General features: G+C 37.0%; 1 protein-coding gene across 4 annotated transcripts in view; it reads left to right on the top strand.

Annotated features, from left to right (window-relative positions):
- Positions 1-20,289, top strand: part of PPP4R4 (protein phosphatase 4 regulatory subunit 4) — a 101,661-nt gene that overhangs the window by 23,376 nt on the left and 57,996 nt on the right. For all 4 annotated transcript variants that reach the window (XM_020899166.2, XM_020899165.2, XM_070477899.1 and 1 more), the window contains exon 3: positions 15,766-15,868. In XM_020899166.2, coding sequence (XP_020754825.2) covers positions 15,766-15,868 — 103 coding nt within the window. The remainder of the gene's footprint in view (positions 1-15,765; positions 15,869-20,289) is intronic.

The following is a 20,289-nucleotide window of genomic DNA, read 5'->3' as shown; positions in this document are numbered from 1 at the left end:
TTAAAAACATATCAAAGTTAACATGCAATATTATCCTGTTAATACTGAAATATAATATGGAAAAAACCCCAAATAAAGAATACATAAACAAAAATAAGAAAAAATTTATTAATGCAGCAGGTGTGTTTGCTCCTTGATAAGTTCATTCTATCCTAGAACAAGTGAGGAAAACGCTCATCTTGTATACTGTTGTGAGACTTGATGTGGGCTGTCAAGGAGAGAGGAAAGGTTAGAGTAATTCTAAGACATGTCCATGGAGAAGCAGAGGGCAGTTTATACCTCTGTGGGTAAAAAGAGGAAGGGGAGTCATGAGCTCAGGTTTTCATATGTGAAACTGAAGAACCATTCAAAATGAAATGCTCTCTTTATAAGTTGTGGTACTTCTATAGTCAGAAGATTGTCTCCTCTTCACAATGCGTGATACTTTCTGCTTACTAAGTTGACATGGCTTTGGGATAGTGAAAGATGGATAGTGGAAATTATCAGTAAAAGAATTTATTATAATGTGAATATTGCTAAATAATTTGGGTGCACATTTTTCTCTTGCAAAAAAAAAAAGAAACCATGAGGTTGCCCAAGTTCATGTCCATTGGACTGCAAGGAGATCAAATCAGTCCATCCTAAAGGAAATTAATCCTGAATATTCATTAGAAGGACTGATGCTGAAGCTCCAATACTATGGCCACCTGATAAGAGTAGCCGACTCATTGGAAAAGACCCAGATGCTGAGAAAGATTGAAGGCAGGAGAAGAAGGGGACTATAGAGGACGAGACCGTTGGATGGCATTGCTGACTCAATGGGCATGAGTTTGAGCAAGCTCCGGGAGATGGTGAAGGACAAGAAGTGCTGCAGTCCGTGGAGTCGCAAAGAGTTGGACACAGCTGAGAGACTAAACAACAGATGTTCATGGCATCGGTGATACTGTCCAGCCATCTCATCCTCTGATGCCCTCTTCTCCTTCTGCCCTCAATCTTTCCCAGCATCAGGGACTTTTCCAATGAGTTGTCTGTTTGCATTGGATGACCAGAATACTGGAGCTTCAGCATCAGTCCTTCCAGTGAATATTCAGGGCTTATATTCCTTAAGATTGACTGGTTTGATTTCCTTGCTGTCTAAGGGACTTTCAGGAGTCTTCACTAGCTCCACAGTTCTAAGGCATTAATTCTCTGGCGCTCTGCCTTCTTTATGGCCCAGCTCTCACAACCATACGTGACCTCTGGGAAGACTATAGCCTTGACTATATCAGCCTCTGTCAGCAGAGTAGTGTCTCTGCTTTTCAACACACTGTCTAGGTTTGTCATCACTTTCCTGCCAAGAAGCAATTGTCTTCTGATTTCATGGCTGCAGTCACCATCCGCAGTGATTTTGGAGCCCAAGAAGAGGAAACCTGTCAGAGCTTCTACCTTTCCCCCTTCTGTTAGCCATGCAGTAATGGGGCTGGATGCCATGATCTTAGTTATTTTAATATGTAGTCTTAAGCCGGCTCTTTTACTTTCCTCCTTTACCTGCATCAAGAGGCTCTTTAGTGATTATTTAGTGATTAATATCACTAAATAGTTTGTGTGCACATTTTTCTCTTGCTGCCAGTCCAACCACTTATACTGGATGAACGATGATCATAAGTGTTATAATAGCTTGAGAGTATGGTAGAAGTCTTTCTCTAATCTTTAGTAGGATGACTTTGGGGAACTCACATTTTTTTCCCCTTGGGACTCGGTTTCCTCAACTTTCAACTAAAAAGGGAACCTTCTTGCACTGTTGGTGGGAGTGTAAATTGTTATAAATACTGTGGAAAACAGTATGCAGATTCCTTAAAAAACTAAAAATCTACCGTATGACCCAGAAATCCCACTGCTGGGCATGCACCCCTGAGAAAATCATAATGAAAAAAGACACATGCACCCTCAATAGTCATTGCAGCTATGTACAGTAGCCAGGAGATGAAAGCAACCTGGCTGTCCATTGTCAGGTGAAAGAATATAGAAGATGTGGTACATATATTTAATATACAAAGGAATATTACTCAGTCATGAAAAAGAATGACATTGGGTGATTCGTAGTGATGTTTGTAAACCTAGAATCTGTCATACAGAGTGAAGTCAGTCAGAAAGAGGAAAACAAATATTGTATATTAAGGCATATATATGGAAGCTAGAAAAAATGGTATGGATGAACCTATTTGCAGGGCAAAAATAGAGATGCCGCTGGAGAGAATGGACTTGTGGACACAGTGGGGAAAGGAGAGGGTGGGACAAGTTGAGAGGACAGTTGACATATGTACAGAACCACGTGTAAAATAGTTAGTGGGAAGCTGCTGTTTGCCATTGGGAGCTCAGCTTAGCGCTCTGTGATGACCTCTAGGGGTGGGATGGAGGGTGGGAGGGAGGCTTGAGAGGGAGGGAAGATATGTGTACATATAGCTGATTCACGTGTTGGACAGCAGAACTACTACAACGTTGTAAAGCAGTTTTACCCCAATTAAAATATCGTACTAAATAAATATATTGTATATATAGTATCAAGAATAGCATGATAGTATATATAAAGCATCTTGCCTGACACATAGACCCTCAAATGTTTTCTTTTGCCTTCCTCTGGTGCTATTAAAAATATAATTCATTTCTCTGTGATTCTAAGCATGATGATTGTAAACAGAGTTGAATGGTTCTCTAACTTTGCAAGCTCTTTTACCTGATGTTTTGAAGATGTAACATTATTAAGGATTCAGTTTTACAGTACAACATGAAAATACACATTTGAAAAATTCTTGATGTTGTGGATTGATACTTGATATCTTCTGCTTTAGATTCAGTTATCTTTGTCTTCAAAGGAAGTTTTGTCTTTCTTGGAAGTTCTCTAAGCTAATCATTTAAAAAATTTTGTTCTTTGCATTGAAACAAACTTTAATTATTTTGGGTAAAGAAATGAATATCGACTATGTCCAGTTTAGTTTTCTTTGGTAACTCAAAACATGGCCTGGGTGACATCTGTTTCATTGTTACAAATCCAAACACAGTAGTAGCTGCTTATATGTTGTATTTGGGGGTTTGAAATGAGAACTGCAGTGAACCTAATCTAGATGGCGGGCTCTGTATGTACAAATCATTTAGGATCCTACTCATAGTCAAACAGTTGGCAGAGTTACAGTTCTCAGGTTAATTTAGTAGAGACTGTGTTATGTGGTCACCTTTGGATAGCATCTGCTTCCTCTCTCTCTTCATTTTCACATTGGTGTAGGATTCGGTAAACAGTGCAGGTTGTCTAGCTCATTCTAGCCATACTATTAGAATTTTTAGCATGTGAATCTATATTCCTCTTTAGATGTTGAGCTCTGACAAGGTTGAAACAAGGAATAAGAATAGAGAAAGACAATATTGTCAGTATCTAGGTCTGTTCTAACATGCAGCTTATTCTTTGTGGGCAAGGGCATGGGTTTCATGAACTAGCACAGACAAGCCTCATTTTTGGAGACCTAAGATAATGTTTCTGAAAGTGCTTTAGGCAAATATGATATACTAAGAATTTCTGGTCCTTTTCTTGATCTCCCACAAATTGGTTATCATTTTGTTTGCTTCTTACATCATTGAGGACTGGCTTTTTTTTTTTTTTTTTGGAAATCATATGTTTTTTAAAAGTACCATTATTATGCAGTTTTATCTTTTAGTGCTACATAGCTCGTGAGCAGGAGTGGGATAGAAAAAAACAGATGGATGCGTTTGGTATTAACTGAGTGCACAGATTGGAAGAGAGGCAGTGTGTGTGATGATCAGTGCATTGTTTTTGGAGTTGTACAGTCTGGGTAATGTTGGACAAGTACTTTCATCATTCTAAGCCCTGATTTCCTCATCTCTGGAATGGAGCTAGTGAAAGGGAAAGTGAAAGTTGCTCAGTCATGTCTGACTCTTTGCGACCCCATGGACTATACAGTCCATGGAGTTCTCTAGGCCAGAATACTAGAGTGGGTAGCCGTTCCTTTCTCTAGGGCATCTTCCCAACCCAGGGATCAAACCCAGGTCTCCCACTTTGCAGGTGGATTCTTTACCAGCTGAACCACCAGGGAAGCCCAAGAATACTGAAGTGGGTAGCCTATCCCTTCTCCACTGATCTTCCCAACCCAGGAACTGAACTGGGGTTTCCTGCATTGCAGGTGGATTCTTTACCAGCTGAGCTGTGAGGGAAGCCCTCATACTTCTAATAATACATCTCAAGTAAGATGTTTATTAGCATAATGCCTAGCATATAGTATATTAGATACTATTTTTATTATTGTAGTTAGGAGAAGAATTGAAGAAGTAAGATTATTGGTGAGAGTGTAATTGAAGTAATAGGGAGGATCAGACGGCCAAGGAAGAAAGTGACACTAGGAGGAATGTTAGAAACTGGTGAATAAGTAGGAACTGAAGGGATTAGAAATGTGATGAGGGTAAAAGATGGATTTAGTAATATAAAATTAGATAAGAGGTTATGGGCAACAAAGGAGATCATGGAATTTGAGATTGTAGAGATGGAGCATTTCTGGGTAATGCTGTGATCCAGCCTTTGACAATGGTTGCTGATGTGGAGACAAATTCACTTTAAATCAACAGGTACTTTTGGAGCCCTTACTGTGTGCTAGATACTGTGCTACGCACTGGGGAAATGTAAAATTTGAGCCAAATCTCATTGTATTGGGGGGCCAAAACTAGCTGTTTCTCATTCACCTGAATGATGTTGCCCATGACAGTGGCAGGACTGGGATGACAACGAAGACTGAGAAACCTTCTATTTTACCGAAAAATGCTTGAGTGGATTGACTTATTTTTCATTGGTTTAACATATTACTATAAAAGGCCCTCTGAAATAGGTGCATTCCCTCAATGGGAATAAAATAATTAGTAGCATTAATTTAAAAGATAACTGTCCTAAATTTATTTATTTCACTAGGTCTTTTTTTCCCCCTCCCTATCTTTCCTTTATAGCCACTAGTGTACAGCTTAGATGATTGACCCAGTTCTTTTTAAAGGTTTTAGAGGAGTGGTTTGCAGAGTGAGTGGGATTGTGTCCTTCTTGTTTCTCAATAGGTATCCTAGAAAATGAACATGCCCCAAAGAATAACACAGTTAGGACAGAAAAGAGGAGCTCATGTTGTAGCCAGGAGGATTGTTCCCTGTGCCTTTCAGTTGGAAGTTGTAGGCTTTGAAGTGTAGGAAGCTTATTTTATAAAAAACAAACAAAAGTCTAGTATTGATCAGCATTTATTTTAAAATTACATATCCCATATCACATAGCAATAAACTGAATTTTATATTGTTGACTTAAACTTATGGTGGTTATTTCTGGGTTCCTTCCATTTGGTGATGGTAGCATGCATGCTGCTTAGTCATGTCCGACTCCTTGTGACTGCATGAACTGTAGCCTGCCAGGCTCCTCTGTCCATGGGATTTCCCAGGCAAGAATACTGGAGTGGGTTGCCATTTCCTCCTCCAGGTGATCTTCCCCACCCAGGGGTGGAACCAATATCTCCCACATTGGCAGGCAGATACTTTACCACTGATCCGTCTGGAAATCCTGATGGTAGCATAGATCCATATGTGTTTGATAGAGATTATGAGAATTATAATTTAAGTGTGCTTTTTCTATTTTTTCATGTTCTATTTATAGTAAGCAGTGTCACTACAGGTTATCATGTGCTTTTCTAATATCTTACAGCTGTCAAAGCTGAATGACAGTCTGTGTGTTCTTTCTATTACTGAGTAACATGCTCATTTCCTTGGAAGCCCAAAGGGTTTTTTTTTAAGTTCTGTAACATGTCTCAGTGTTGGTTATGCTGGTTTTTCTCAGGTATATGGTGTGCTCTTTTGAATCTTTTTTTCAAGTAATTTTGTTTTGTTTTTGATCGTTTCCTTGCTTTGTTTCTTTAGGGACTCCTATTAAAAGTATGTTGGATCTCTTATATGTTGAGTTGGCCAAAAAGTTCTTTTGGGTATTGCATATGCTATTATGGAAAAATCAGACTGAACCCAGTATATGACTTTCTCTCAAGTCTTTCAAATCTTTTTTAATTTAAAATTTTTATTCTTTTTTAAAAAAGTAATTTATGTATTTCCAAAAAATTTGGAAAACTCAGCAGTGGCCACAGGACTGGAAAAGGTCAGTTTTCATTCCAGTCCCAAAGAAAGGCAATGCCAAAGAATGTTCAAACTACCACACGATTGCATTTAGCTCACACACTAGTAAAGTAATGCTCAAAATTCTCCAAGCCAGGATTCAACAGTACATGAACCATGAACTTCCAGATGCTCAAGCTGGATTTAGAAAAGGCAGAGGAACCAAAGATCAAATTGCTGCATCTGTTGGATCATAGACAAAGCAAGAGAGTTCCAGAAAAACATCTACTTCTGCTTTATTGACTATGCTAAAGCCTTTGACTGTGTGAATCACAACGACCCATGGAAGATTCTGAAAGAGATGGGAATACCAGACCATCTTTCCTGCCTACTGAGAAATCTGTATGCAGGTCAAGAAGCAACAATTAGAACTGGACATGGAACTATAGACTGGTTCCAAATTGGCATAGGAGTATGTCAAGACCAAATATTGTCACCCTGCTTATTTAACTTATATGTAGAGTATATCGTGTGAAATGCTGGGCTGGAATCAAGACTGCAGGGATTAGAAATATCAATAACCTCAGATATGCAGATGACACCACCCTTATGTCAGGAAGCGAAGAACTGAAGAGCCTTTTGAAAAAAGTGAAAGAGGAGAGTGAAAAAGCTGGCTTAAAACTCAGCATTCAAAACACAAAGATCATGGTATCTGATCCCATCACTTCATGGAAAATAGATGAGGAAACAATGGAAACAGTGACAGACTTTATTTTCTTTATTTTATTTTCACTGCAGATGGTGACTGCAGCCATGAAATTAAAAGATGCTTGCTCCTTGGAAGAAAAGCTATGACCAAGCTAGATAGCATATTAAAAAGCAGAGACGTTACTTTGCTGACAAAGGTCCATCTAGTCAAAGCTATGGTTTTTCCTGTAGTCATGTATGGTTGTGAGAGTTGGACTATAAAGAAAGCTGAGTGCCAAAGAATTGATGCTTTTGAACTGGGTGTTGGAGAATACTCTTGAGAGTCCCTTGGACAGCAAGGAGATCAAATCAGTCAATCCTAAATGAAATCAATCCTGAATATTCATTGGAAGGACTGATGCTGAACCTGAAACTCCAATACTTTGGCCACCTGATGCAAAGAACTGACTCACTGCAAAAGACCCTGGAGCTGGGAAAGACTGAAGGCAAGAGGAGAAGGGGATGACAGTGGATGAGATGGTTGGATGGCATCACCGACTCAATGGACATGAGTTTGAGTAAGCTCCAGGAGTTGGTGATGGCACAGGGAAGCCTGGCGTGCTGCAGTCCATGGGGTTGAAAGAGTCAGACTGAGCCTCTGAACTGAACTGACCAATAGTGTATATGTGTCATCTCAATCTCCCAATTCCTCCTCCTGTTTATGATTTTTCTTTTCTAGTATATGGAAATATAGTTGACTTGTATATTGACCTTGTATCCTGCCACACTGCTAGACTCATTATTAGTTCTACTAGCTATTTTGTACATTACAGTTTCACCTCTTCCTTTCCAACCTGTAAGCTTTTTGTTTCTTTTTATTGCCTATTGCATTGACTCAAACCTTTAACACAATGTTGAATTTTAGATGCAATAGATTTGAACATTCTTACCTTGTTCATGATTAGTGAGAAAACATACGTTCTTACATGGTTAAGTATGATGTTATCGATAAGTTTTTCGTTGATACCGTTTATCTGGTTAAAGAAGTTCCCTTCTAATTTGTTGGTAGCTTTTTTCTTAATTGGAATATAGTTGCTTTACAATGTTGTGTTAATTTCTGCTGTACAACAAAGCGAATCACTTAGACATTCATATATATCCACTCTTTTTTAGATTTCCTTCCTGTTTAGGTCGCCACAGATCATTGAGTTCCCTGTGTTCCACAGTAGTTCTAATTAGATGTCTGTTTTATACATGGTAGTGTATATATGTCAATCCCAATCTCCCAATTCATCCCACCTGTGATAGTTTTAAATCATGAATGAATGTTGTATTTGTCAGATTTCTACATCTGTTGAGGTATTCATATGTGTTTTTAAAAAAGCGTTGTCGCATTGATCTTTAAAACATTTGCTTTTTATTTTGAGATAATTATAGATTCAGAGACAGTTGTAAGAAATAATAGAGTTAGCCAGGTCTGCTTCATCCACATGGCTGTTCTCTTGTTGTTTGTACATCCCCTGTCCGACCAGTCCCTGCTTCACCTATACCCTGATCTCCCAACTGTGCTTCCACCTGCTGCAGCCAGTGATTGTTCTAATCCGTAAGCCAAAATGGCTCCACGCCCTAGTTTTATTCAAGGGAGACATCTGCCGTTGTGATGGTGGTTAACTGAGGGGCTGTGAGGGAAGTGCCCCAGCTGCTGCTTTCCCTGGTAACTGAGGAGCTAGTCTGCTGTCAGTTCCCCCTCTTACTGGTAGCCCCTTTCCGGGAAAAAGCAAAGATTGCTACCATGCCCTGCCTGCCATCTGCTGTTAATGGTGGAGTATTGCTCCAGGACCCTTGGTTTCAGCCGTGAAATATCCCCTATCCAGTAAATGTTTCTGTCCCTGTCTCTGGGCTTTTTCTGTCTTGAGGCTGGGCAACTTCAAGGTTTGTTGGCCTGTGGGGTGCCGCCCAACACTTCTGTGTTAATATTTGAAAAGCCGTAGTATGGTACACAACCAGGATATTGACATCAATACAGTCAGGACAGGTAGGCTTTCCACCACCCAGAATCCCGCATGTTACACTTTAGTAGTCATGTCTTTTTCCTCCTGCCCCCCGCCACAACTCTGGAAATCACCTAATCTTTTCTCCATTTGTATAATTTTACTGTTTCAAGAATGTTGTATAAATAGAATTATGCAGTATGTAACCTTCTGGGGTTGACTAGTGTTTCATTTGCATAATTCTCCAGAGATTCATCAGGTTGTTGCATCTGTCAATATTTTTTGTTCCTTTTTATTTCTGGGTAGCATTGTGTAGGTATGGATGGACTACGGTGTGTTTAACCACTCACTCATTTAAGGATATATAGGTTGTTGATATTTTTTTGGAGCCGCTCAAAACATTCATCCACAGGTTTTTGTATGAACATAGGTTTTCATTTCTTTGGGATAAATGCTGAAGAGTACAATTTCTGGTTGCATGTTTCATTTTCTAAGAACCTGCCAGTTTTTTCCTAGAGTGGCTGTACCAGTTTGTGTTTCCACCATCAATGAATGAGTGAATTAGTGTAGTGATATTTCATTGTGGGTTTACTTTACCTTATAGTTAACAATATTGAACTTTTTCATGTGCTTATTTAGTCTGTATATCATCTTCATTAAAAAGTCTCTTCATTCTTTTTTCCCATTGTCTAACTAGATTATGTGCTTTTTTTTTTTTTTTACTGTTGAGTTTGAGAGTTCTTTTTATATTCTAGATATTATTCTTTTGTCAGACATGTAGTTTACAAATATTTCTCCTCCTCTGTGGCATGTCTTTTAACTCTTAACAAAGTCTTTCACAGTGCAAAAGTTTTTAATTGCAATCAAGTCCAATTTATCAATTTTTTCTTTTATAGATCCTGCTTTCGATGTCAAATTTAAGAGCTCTTTGCCTAATCCTAGATTTAGAGGATTTTCTCCTGGGTTTTTAAAAAATTCTTATAGGTTTACATTTTATAGATTCATTTTGCTGTGAGACTTAGGTCAAGGCATTTTGGTTTTATTTTTATTGGAGGTTTGGGTTTTTTTTGTTTGTTTGTTTTCTGGCTTACAGGTGTCTTCTTGCTGCTCTAGCATGATTTGTTGAAAAGGCTGTATTTCCTTCTTTCCTTCACTGAATTGCCTTTGCACCTCTGTCAAAAATCAGCTGTGCATGTTTGTGGAGTGTGTACATATGTGGAGGTTGTTTCTGGGTTTTCTCTTCTGTTTCATTGATTTATGTGTCTATTCCCTGCCAATACCATGCCATCTTGATTACCATAGCAATATAATGTCTTAAAATTGCGTAGACAGATTCTTCCCACATTATTCTTTTTCAAAATTGTTTTAGCTATTCTAGTTTTGTTGCCTTTCCATATACATTTTAGAAAAATATTGTTTACATCTCAAAAATCTTGTTGGGATTTTGATGGTAACTGTATTAACCCTATACAGCAATTTGGGAGAATTGACATCTTTATTTTGCTGAATTTCTCAATCTATGAATATAGATTGTTTTTTTTAATTACTTAGGTCTGCTTTGATTTTTTTTAACATTGTGTTTTCAGCATACAAGTCCTGTAATTTTGTTGGTGTTTCTTTTTTGAGGGATTGTAAATGGTATTTTGTTTGTAATTTTAGTGTTCATGTGTTGAATTTTGTCAAATATTCCTTCTGCATTGATACTTTTGATATTTTTCTCCTTTAACCTGTTAATATGATGGATTACACTGATTTTGAATATTGAACTAGCCTTGCATTCTTGCAGTAGATCCCATTTGATCATCGTGTATAATTCTTCTTTTAATGTATTACTATGTTTTATTTCTTAATATTCCATTAAGGATTTTTGCATCTATATTCATGAAGGATATTGTTCTCTCTGCGTGGGTATTTTAATCTTCCTAGGTTTTGTTATCAGTATAGTAAGAGCTTCTTAAAGTGCTTTCAGAAAGTGTTCTTTCCCCTTCTGTTTTCTGGAAGAGAATGTGTAGAATGCTATTAACTCTGTTAAATGGTTGGTAGAATTCTCTAGTGAAACTATGCAAACCTTGAGATTTTTTCTAGGAGTTTTAAAATATGAATTTAATTTCCTTAATAGTTGTAGAACTATTCAAATAATGTACTTTGTATTGGATAAATTATGGAAGTTTGAGTTTTTGACGGATTGGTCTATTTTGTCTAAGTTTTCAGTTTTATGTGTGTAGAATCACTTAGAGCATTCTCATATTATCCTTTTTGATATGTACGGGGACTATGGCAATATCTCCTGTTTTAATTGTGACATTGGTAATTTGTGTCTTCTCTCATTTTTACTTTGTCAGTCTTGCTAAAAGTTAATCAGCATTATTGATCCTTTCAAAGAACCAAGTCTTTGTTTCATTTATTTTTTCTATTGTTTTCTGTTTTTATTCCTTTGCTTGCATTGTGACTATTTTGTACTCACGATGAAAAATTAGATTACTAATTTGAGATTTTTCCCTCTTTTCCTCTTTACTTTCATAAATGTATACATTTATTATTATAAATGTCTCTCTCTGTACTGCTTCAACTGTGTCCCATAAAATTTTATATCTTGTATTTCATTTTCACTCATTTCAGTGTATTTTAAAAAATTGTCCTCTTGGACACAGTTATGTAGAAGTGTGTTGTTTCATTTCCAAGAATTTGGAGAGCTTTCTGTTATCTTTTTATTATTGATTTCTAGTTTGATTCCATTGTGGTCAGAGAGAACTCTTTGTATGAGTTCAGTTTTTAGAAGTTCTCTTTTATGGCCCAGGATGTGGTTTTTCATGGTGTATGTTCTTTGAGCACTTGAAAAGAATGTGTATTCTACTGTTGTTGGCTGGAGAGTGTTCTATAAATGTTAATAAGATCTTGTTGGTTGTTGTTGAGTTCTATGTCCTTGATGATTTTCAAGTTCCATCAGTTGTTGGGAGAGGAGTATGAAAGTCTCCATCCAGCTGTGTATTTGTCTAGACAACTTCTCCTTTTAGTATTGTAGTTTTTGTTTCAGATTATTTTGCAATTATATTTGATGTATACACATTTAGAATTGCTATGTCTTCTTGGTAGATTTCCTCTTTTATCATTTTATCATCAATGTCCCTGTCTATCTTTGGTGATTTTCTTTATAAGGGCGTTGACTTTATCTGACCTTAATGCGGCCACCACCGCTTTACTTTGGTCTATATTTCTGTGTTATATCATTTTCCGTCCTTTACTTTCAACTTGCTGATATTGTTATATTTGAAATTAGTTTCTTATGGCTACATTTAGTTGAGTCAGGTCCTTTAATCTACTCTGCCAAACCCTGTCTTTTAATTGGTGTATTTAGATCATTTACCTTCAATGTAACTATTTATTTAGGGTCTTAAATCATTTAATTTTTTTTCCTGCTTTTATTTCCATGAAATATTTTGTCTTCCTATCTGTAAGGTATTAGTGATCATATATTTTCCTAATTGCAAAGTAAGTAAATAAAATTTACTGAATGTTCACATTAAATATTTGTGACATCAGTTCATGCAATGAGTTATTCCTTCATCTATCCTTTTAAGGGACTTTTGCTAAACCTGTACTTTGGGCCAGGCATTGTCAGATGAAACACTACTTTTTCAGATATTTCTCTTCTCTTTTAGTTCCTTAGTGGTCTATTTGTTTCTTATCATGCTGTAGTAAATCATCACAAACTGGATGGCTTAAAACAACAGAAATGTATTCTCTCACAGTTCTGGAGGCTAAAAGTAGCAAGTACTTTTTTAGCAACTAGTAGTTGCTAAAAATAGCAACTGAGTCTGAAATCAGTAGCCACTGAGTCAAAATCAAGGTGTTGGCAGGGCTGTGGGGAAGAATCTGTGCCTTGTCTGTCCCAGCTTCTGGTGGTTGTCAGCACTCTCTGGCTTGTGGCAACATCACTCCAGTCTCTGCTTTGTGGTAGATTGCCTCCTATTCTGTCTTCTCTGAATATCTCTTTTAAGGACACTTGTTATTTGGTTTATAGTCTACTGGATAATCCATGACCAGCTCTTTATCTCAAAATCCCTTTTCAAATTAAGATAACATTCACAGTTTCCAGGATTATGGTGTAGATATATTTTATGGGGGTGGGAGGCACCATTCAACTTGAGCTTCTCAGGTGGCTCAGTGGTAAATAATCCGCCTACCAGTTCAAGGCTGTATATTGTCACCCTGCTTACTTAACTTATATGCAGAGTACATCATGAGAAATGCTGGGCTGGAAGAAGCACAAGCTGAAATCAAGACTGCCAGGAGAAATATCAATAACCTCAGATATGCAGATGACACCACTCTTATGGCAGAAAGTGAAGAAGAACTAAAGAGCCTCTTGATGAAAGTGAAAGAGGAAAAATTGGCTTAAAGCTCAACATTCAGAAAACTAAGATCATGGCATCTGGTCCTATTACTTCATGGCAAATAGATGGGGAAATGGTGGAAATAGTGGCTGACTTTATTTTCTTGGGCTTCAGAATCACTGCAGATGGTGATTGCAGCCATGAAATTAAAAGACGCTTACTCCTTGGAAGGAAAGTTATGACCAACCTAGACAGCACATTAAAAAGCAGAGACATTACTTTTCCAACAAAGGTCTGTCTAGTCAAGGCTATGGTTTTTCCAGTAGTCATGTATGGATGTGAGAGTTGGACTATAAAGAAAGCTGAGCACCAAAGAATTGATGCTTTTGAACTGGGTGTTGGAGAAGACTCTTGAGAGTCCCTTGGACTGCAAGGAGATCCAACCAGTCCATCCTGAAGGAGATCAGTCCTGGATGTTCATTGGAAGGACTGATGTTGAAGCTGAAACTCCAGTCCTTTGACCACCTGATGGGAAGAGCTGACTCATTTGAAAAGACCCTGATTCTGGGAAAGATTGAGGGCAGGAGGAGAAGGAGACAACAGAGGATGAGATGGTTGGATAGCATCACCGACTCAATGGACATGGGTTTGGATAAACTCCGGGAGTTGATGGTAGACAGGGAGGCCTGGTGTGCTGCAGTTCATGGGGTCACAAAGAGTCGGACATGACTGAGCGACTGAACTGAACTGAACCAGTTAAGGATACACTGGAGACAAGAGTTCGATCCCTGGGTTGGGAAGATCCCCTGGAGTAGGAAATGGCAACCCACCCCAGTATTCCTGCCTGGGAAATCCCATGGACTGAGGAGTCTGACAGGCTACAGTCCATGGGGTTGCAAAGCGTTTCAGGCATGACTGAGTGACTGAGCACACACACGTATGCACATTCAACCAGCTGCAAGCAGTACTTTTATATGCAATTTTATTTTCCCTTTTTTGATCTTCTCCTCACCTTGGCATGGCTCTCCTTTTCCCCTCCCTTCTCTTTCCTTCTTGAATTTTGTCTCTTAAAGTATTCACGTAGAAGAGAGGGAGGTGGGAGGGGGGATTGGGATGGGGAATACATGTAAATCCATGGCTGATTCATGTCAATGTATGACAAAACCCACTACAATATTGTAAAGTAATTAGCCTCCAACTAATTAAAAAAAGGAAGTATTCACATAGAGAGTGATGAGAATAGTGGAAAGATTGTACTGACTTAACATTTTGCAGCCTACCATACTACAACAGTGGCCCAGTGGAAAAGCATCTGCCCACCATGCATGAGACATCAGAGATGCAGGTTCAGTCCCTAGATTGGGAAGATCCCCTGGAGGAGGAAATGGCAGCCCACTCCAGTATTCTTGCCTGAAGAATCCCATGGACAGAGGAGCCTAGTGGGCTACAGTCTATGTGGGTCTCAAAGAGTCAGACATGACTGAGCGACTAAGCAGAGATACTTTAGCAGGGAAAAGACTTTTTTTCACAGCAGGGCAGCTTCATTTAGTCAGAATATGCTGCTTATTAGCAGAATTTACAAAGCACTGAAGGAAATAAATGCAATACTTGAAAACACTCTTTATAAAATCCATATTAAGGTCTTTTTTACGGCTGTGCCACGTGGTATATGAGATCTTTGTTCCTCAATCAGGGACTGAGCTCATGAGCTCTGTGGTTGAAGCATGGAGTCTTGACCTTTGGACCACCAGGGGAGTCCCCTTGTTAAGGCCTTGTATATGTGTACTAACAAATAATTCCATTTGGAGGGTTAACTAAAGTCATTTTTACTTAAATAAATATTATGGGATCAGTAATTAACATTCAAATTGGTATCAGTTAAGGATAGGTGGAATTTCTTTCTGAGGTGGCACCACATTTAATGACATCTGTTATAGCTATGTTTCAAGTGCTTGCACAACTTATGTTGCTTAGCTTATGTTTTAAAAACAAGTAAGTTTTTGCATGAAAATGGTTTTTCAGAAGAATTTGAACTATTTAGGCCGCTAGAGTATCACAGATTGTTTTGGTAACGCCTTAGTGACCTAAAGAATGCTGTATCAAAAAGGTACCATATAAATACACCCTACTGACTTTTAAGAATATAGAGTATGTATATTAAGTTTCTGGCAACTCGGAGTCAGTGGAGTGCAACAGATAGTTTCATTGTACTAGAAGAAAGTTGTATGATTCTGCTATAGCTAATTTTGTTGCTGTCCCTGCTGTTGTTATGATTATTAGTATTTTACCAAAATGAAATTTACCAAATCTATTTTTATAAAGTATAGCAAACTGGCAGGTCACAGGGAAAAATGAGGTTGAATTTTAAAATAAATATTTAATAATGGTCTCAATATTTTTTCAGTAAGACATGTGTAGATAGGAGAATCATGTTTTAGCATAAACATAATAATATCTCCATGTATTTGTTGTAAGATTTACCTAATGAAATTTCAGCTCTGGCTTAATTTTTATATCTAATTGATGCATTTAAAGTTTAAAATTGTCAGAAGTTTGGTGTTCGTTATTAAAAGCAGTTGTTTTCAAGTTAATCCCTGCTTCTTACAATGTAAATTATAATCACAAATTTATAGTTACAAATCTTAAATTTGTGTTTTCTTTGTAAGTGCTGGTCAGGATATCCAGGGGACAAGCGTGATTGCAAATCTTCCACTTCTGATGCGACAGAACCCTGCTGAGACACTTCGGAGAGTCTTGCCAAAAGTTCGAGTAAGTTGCTGTGAAATAAGATTTGAATCCATCATGTTTTCCCGGTAGTATGTTGTCATTGCCAGGAGAAAATTTCAGAGCTTTGGATGGCTGATCTTTTGTATCTAACCACTGAGTGGAGGAAGTATTATAAATATTTTGAATTATTTTGAAAATATTTAGAGAACTTAGCTGATGGAAATGGAGAAATCTAGATCTTAAACTACAAAGTTTTCTTTAATCATTTTCTCAGTAGAAACATTATGTTTTCAGTAGCTCAGAAAAAAATCTTAGTCTTATAAAACCATAGCAATCTTATTTGGTATTCTGTTGACATAAATATATTATTAATAATATTTCTAGAACATTGATAATACCATTTAACTGATAGTCTTAATAGTCGCCTTTTGGTGACTGCTCAAGAATCATCAAAAAGAGATTTGATTATGGCCACTGCAGTTTTAGTTTTATATTTAATTGCTTTTTAAATTATACAGAGCGAAGTAAGCCAGAAAGATAAAGACCATTACAGTATACTAACACATATATATGGACTTTAGAAAGATGGTAACGATAACCCTATATGCAAAACAGAAAAAGAGACTCAGATGTATGGAACAGACTTGTGGTCTCTGGGAGAAGGCGAGGGTGGGATGTTTCAGGAGAACAGCATTGAAACATGTATATTTTCTAGGGTGAAACGGATAACCAGCTCAGGTTGGGTACATGAGACAAGTGCTAGGGCCTGGTGCACTGGGAAGACCCAGAGGGATCGGGTGGAGAGGGAGGTGGGAGGGGGGACTGGGATGGGGAGTACATGTAAATCCATGGCTAATTCATATCAATGTATAACAAAAACTACTGTAATGATGTAAAGTAATTAGCCTCCAACTAATAAAAATTAAAAAAAAAAAAAAGAAAGAAAAAAAAAAAAAAATAAAAAATAAAAAAAATTCCTTCAGACTAGTTTTCCTGTTACTAATAAAATGTTTGATCTACTAGAACTTTCTTTCCTTTATTTAATATTGATTATTAATATAAAATATTAAATATTTGATGCATGCTATTTATTATTTATTTGTACCATATGCAAAGTGTTCTGTAACAGAACTTGAATGAACACAATAGATAATGCCTTTTGGGTCCTTAGGGAGCTTACCTACTAATGAGGTCAAGGACGTTACATAGTACTAGGGATTCTGTTTGCGAATAGTGAGTTTTATAGACTTTGCTTTGGCTTTCTGTTTGGATTAACTTAAAAAAAAATAATTTTAAATTAATTTATATGTGTTTAAAATACTGTTATCATGTGCCCTTGGGTTTTATTTTTAGGCATATACAGCATTCTTCCAGTGATGAAGATCAGGGATATAACATGTTATTTTTATTAGTTGCCCACATTTCTATGCAGGCAGTATGGATATATTGTGTATATATATATGTATATATTTTAACTTAGAGATGTGAATGGAGAAAATGCTTTTTTTAGTAGTGCGTGTGATTCAAAAGCACATGAAGCTTTTTCATGTCAGTTTTTCCCAGATCATTCTGGAATTTCAGTGGAATTAAGTCTACACAGTCTAGGTTTAATTTCTCATTCAACTGAAGTGATATTAACTGACCTAAGTGTGTTAGTGTCACCTGGGAATACCAGTTAAACACTTGTAGAAGGGAACAGGTGTAGATCCTCTTGATCAAGGAGTTATTATGCATAAGCAAATTAGATTTATAGCTCAAAATATTGAGCATACTATACTCTGCGTTGAGCAGGCTGAATCTGGGCCAAGAGAGCATGTTGCAAGTTATAAGTTTCATAAAGCAAGAATGAAAGGTGGATAGACAGTGGTGAGCTTTAGAGGTCTCTGAATTATTTCGAAAAAAATTATTTGCCGAAGAGTTCACATTAAAGTTAATTAAATACTAACGTCTAAAAAAAATTTAATTTCATAGAAGTGTATAAAAAATATTATATAAAGTGTATCTATACAAAGAATCAAATGTTTCTGATGAAACTATATAACTGAGTTATAGAGGATAAGATTTTAGTAAGTTTCTAAAGATAATCAGTTTAATTTATAATACAGAAGATTAACTGAATAAATGCATATAAGGAAAATGTAAACTAATGACTGTATTATACTAAGAAAATCTTTATTGCTGACTGATTTCATTCATTTCTTTAATCAACAAGCAACCATTTATTTAGGACGCTCATCTATCTTACCCTTTACTATAAAAGGTAGAAAACAGTCCCTGATTAGATTCTGTATCAGGAAGACATAGAAACTATGGAAAACAATGAAAGAATAAGCGTAGGGGATTATTTAATGGGTGATTCTGACTTTATGTAAAAATGCTGATGAATTAAGCACATGGGAAAGACTTTTTAATGGGGGCAATAATACTTACTTTAATAGAGGGTTTAATGTAAAATGTAGGCAGCTGAACATTTAAGCAACCACACCTCAAATGATAAAACCTATGTTTATGAGCAAATCATTTAAAATCATAATGTTTAGATATTAAGATATATTGGTACTCATAACACCTTCTTTAATTCTGTCTTGCTTCTGTGAGTGGTGACTTCCAGGTGATACAAGTATGACAAAAATTGCACAGAGCTGCTTTATTCACTTTTGCATGGCCATACTCTCTTAGATAATTTTATAAAAAAGCAATCTTGTGTCTCAAAGTGAGCATTTAATAATAATGGCTTTGTAAATATTTACTGAGCACCTCCCACTGTTCTAAGCTCTGAGAAGACAGAGGTAAACAAAACAAGAACTTACCTTCAAGGAAGTTTTTTAAGGGGGCGGGAAACAGACATTAAAAAGGTGGTTGAGCAGAAAAAACAGAGTAAAGTGGGGGGGATGTGGGGGAGTTGGGAGTGTGAGGGCACTAACTGAGCATTGAGAGGTCAAAGAAGCATCTCTGAGGAACTGAAAGCTGAAGGGATGGGATAGGAGGAACAGCCATTTGAGGAGGTGAGAACAAGTGGTCCAGGCAGAGAGAGCAGAAGAAGGAGTTGGGGGAATTCAAAGTGGTCCTAAGTGTGGTGGAGTCCACTGGGTAAGGGTAGGTCGTGACTTGAAGAGGTCAGAGAGATGGTCAGTGACAGAGCGTGCAAGAGTCATTCTTTCTTTGAACAGTGGAAGGCCTTGAAGACTTGAAGCTGGGCAGGACTTTGAGAAGGACGTATCCTGTTGACATTTTGCAGTGATCATTTTGCTAACTGTGTGGAGAGTGGATTGGAGTGGGAGGATGTTGCAGCTCTAGTCCTTGTAGTATGTGAAGCTGGCTTGGTGCAGGAGAGCGAATTAGGACAACAGAGAATGGTGGATGTATCTGAGATGTATTTATTGAGATAGAATGAACTTAATGATGGACCTGATGTGGGAAATAGAGAAATGACTTCCAGATTTCTGGGTTGTTTCTGCTGGTTTTGAGTGTCTTGACTGATAGTTTATTACATCAACAGGGAAAAATAATTTGAATACTTACTAATGGTAATCTTCTTTGATTGATTTACTTTTAGAGAATTTAAAGACATGAATAATAAGTATTTTGTGTAAGAAGTTAATCATTCTCTAGATTCTTTTCACATTTATAACAGTAGTATAAGCAGCTTTTTAGAACTCACACTGTACCTTATCTTTACCTTGAAGAACATCAGATAAAGTGATGCAGATTTTTCTGGCCTTATGTATTATAAAATTTCACCAAACAAAATATTTTTAATTCTGTTTTTGTTTTGTTGTATACCATTTGCATTTCATCTTTATAATAATGTATTAACTTAAAAATGGCTTTTAAAACAGGTTGCTGTTTTCACTGTTTTAGAGATGAAGGAATTTGAGGTTAAAAATAAAATGGCAGAAAGAGAGGCAGGATTAGAACTGAACTAATCATAGTATTCTGCAATTTGCTTTCTAAATTCTTTCCAAAGTGGATGATGAATGATAGTGCAATTAGATCACTCATCTCAAGGTTAATTTAAATAAGAATCCAGAAAGGAAACATTTTGACCTCCAATTTAAATTCTCTGTCTAATTCTAGATATGAGGCACTTCTGAATGTACAGTTGACCTTTAAACAGCATGGGTTTGAACTGCTTGGGCCCATCTTTACTTGAACTTTTTCAGTAAATGTGTACCACAGTCCTTCACAATCAGATTTTGATTGAATATGTGTTTACTGAATCTGGGAAACAGGGAGGGTCCACTGTAAAGTTTTATTTGGATTTCCCACCCAGTGAAAAGTTGGCACCCCTAAACCATGTTGTTCAAGGGTCTACTGTAATTACTGTATCTATTTTTAATCCTAGGATATCTTTTAAGAAAGAAAACAGGTTTTTTTTTTCCCCTGTGGTCTTTGTTGATTAAGTTTGAATTCTTCCTGTGACATATTAAGTTGAGTTAATGTTGGATATTTGGATATTTGAC

Source organism: Odocoileus virginianus, chromosome 16, assembly GCF_023699985.2.
Source record: "Odocoileus virginianus isolate 20LAN1187 ecotype Illinois chromosome 16, Ovbor_1.2, whole genome shotgun sequence".
NCBI classification, from domain to species: domain Eukaryota; kingdom Metazoa; phylum Chordata; class Mammalia; order Artiodactyla; family Cervidae; genus Odocoileus; species Odocoileus virginianus.
The sequence above is the reverse complement of the archived record's forward strand: the minus strand, read 5'-3'. Positions and strand labels throughout refer to the sequence as shown.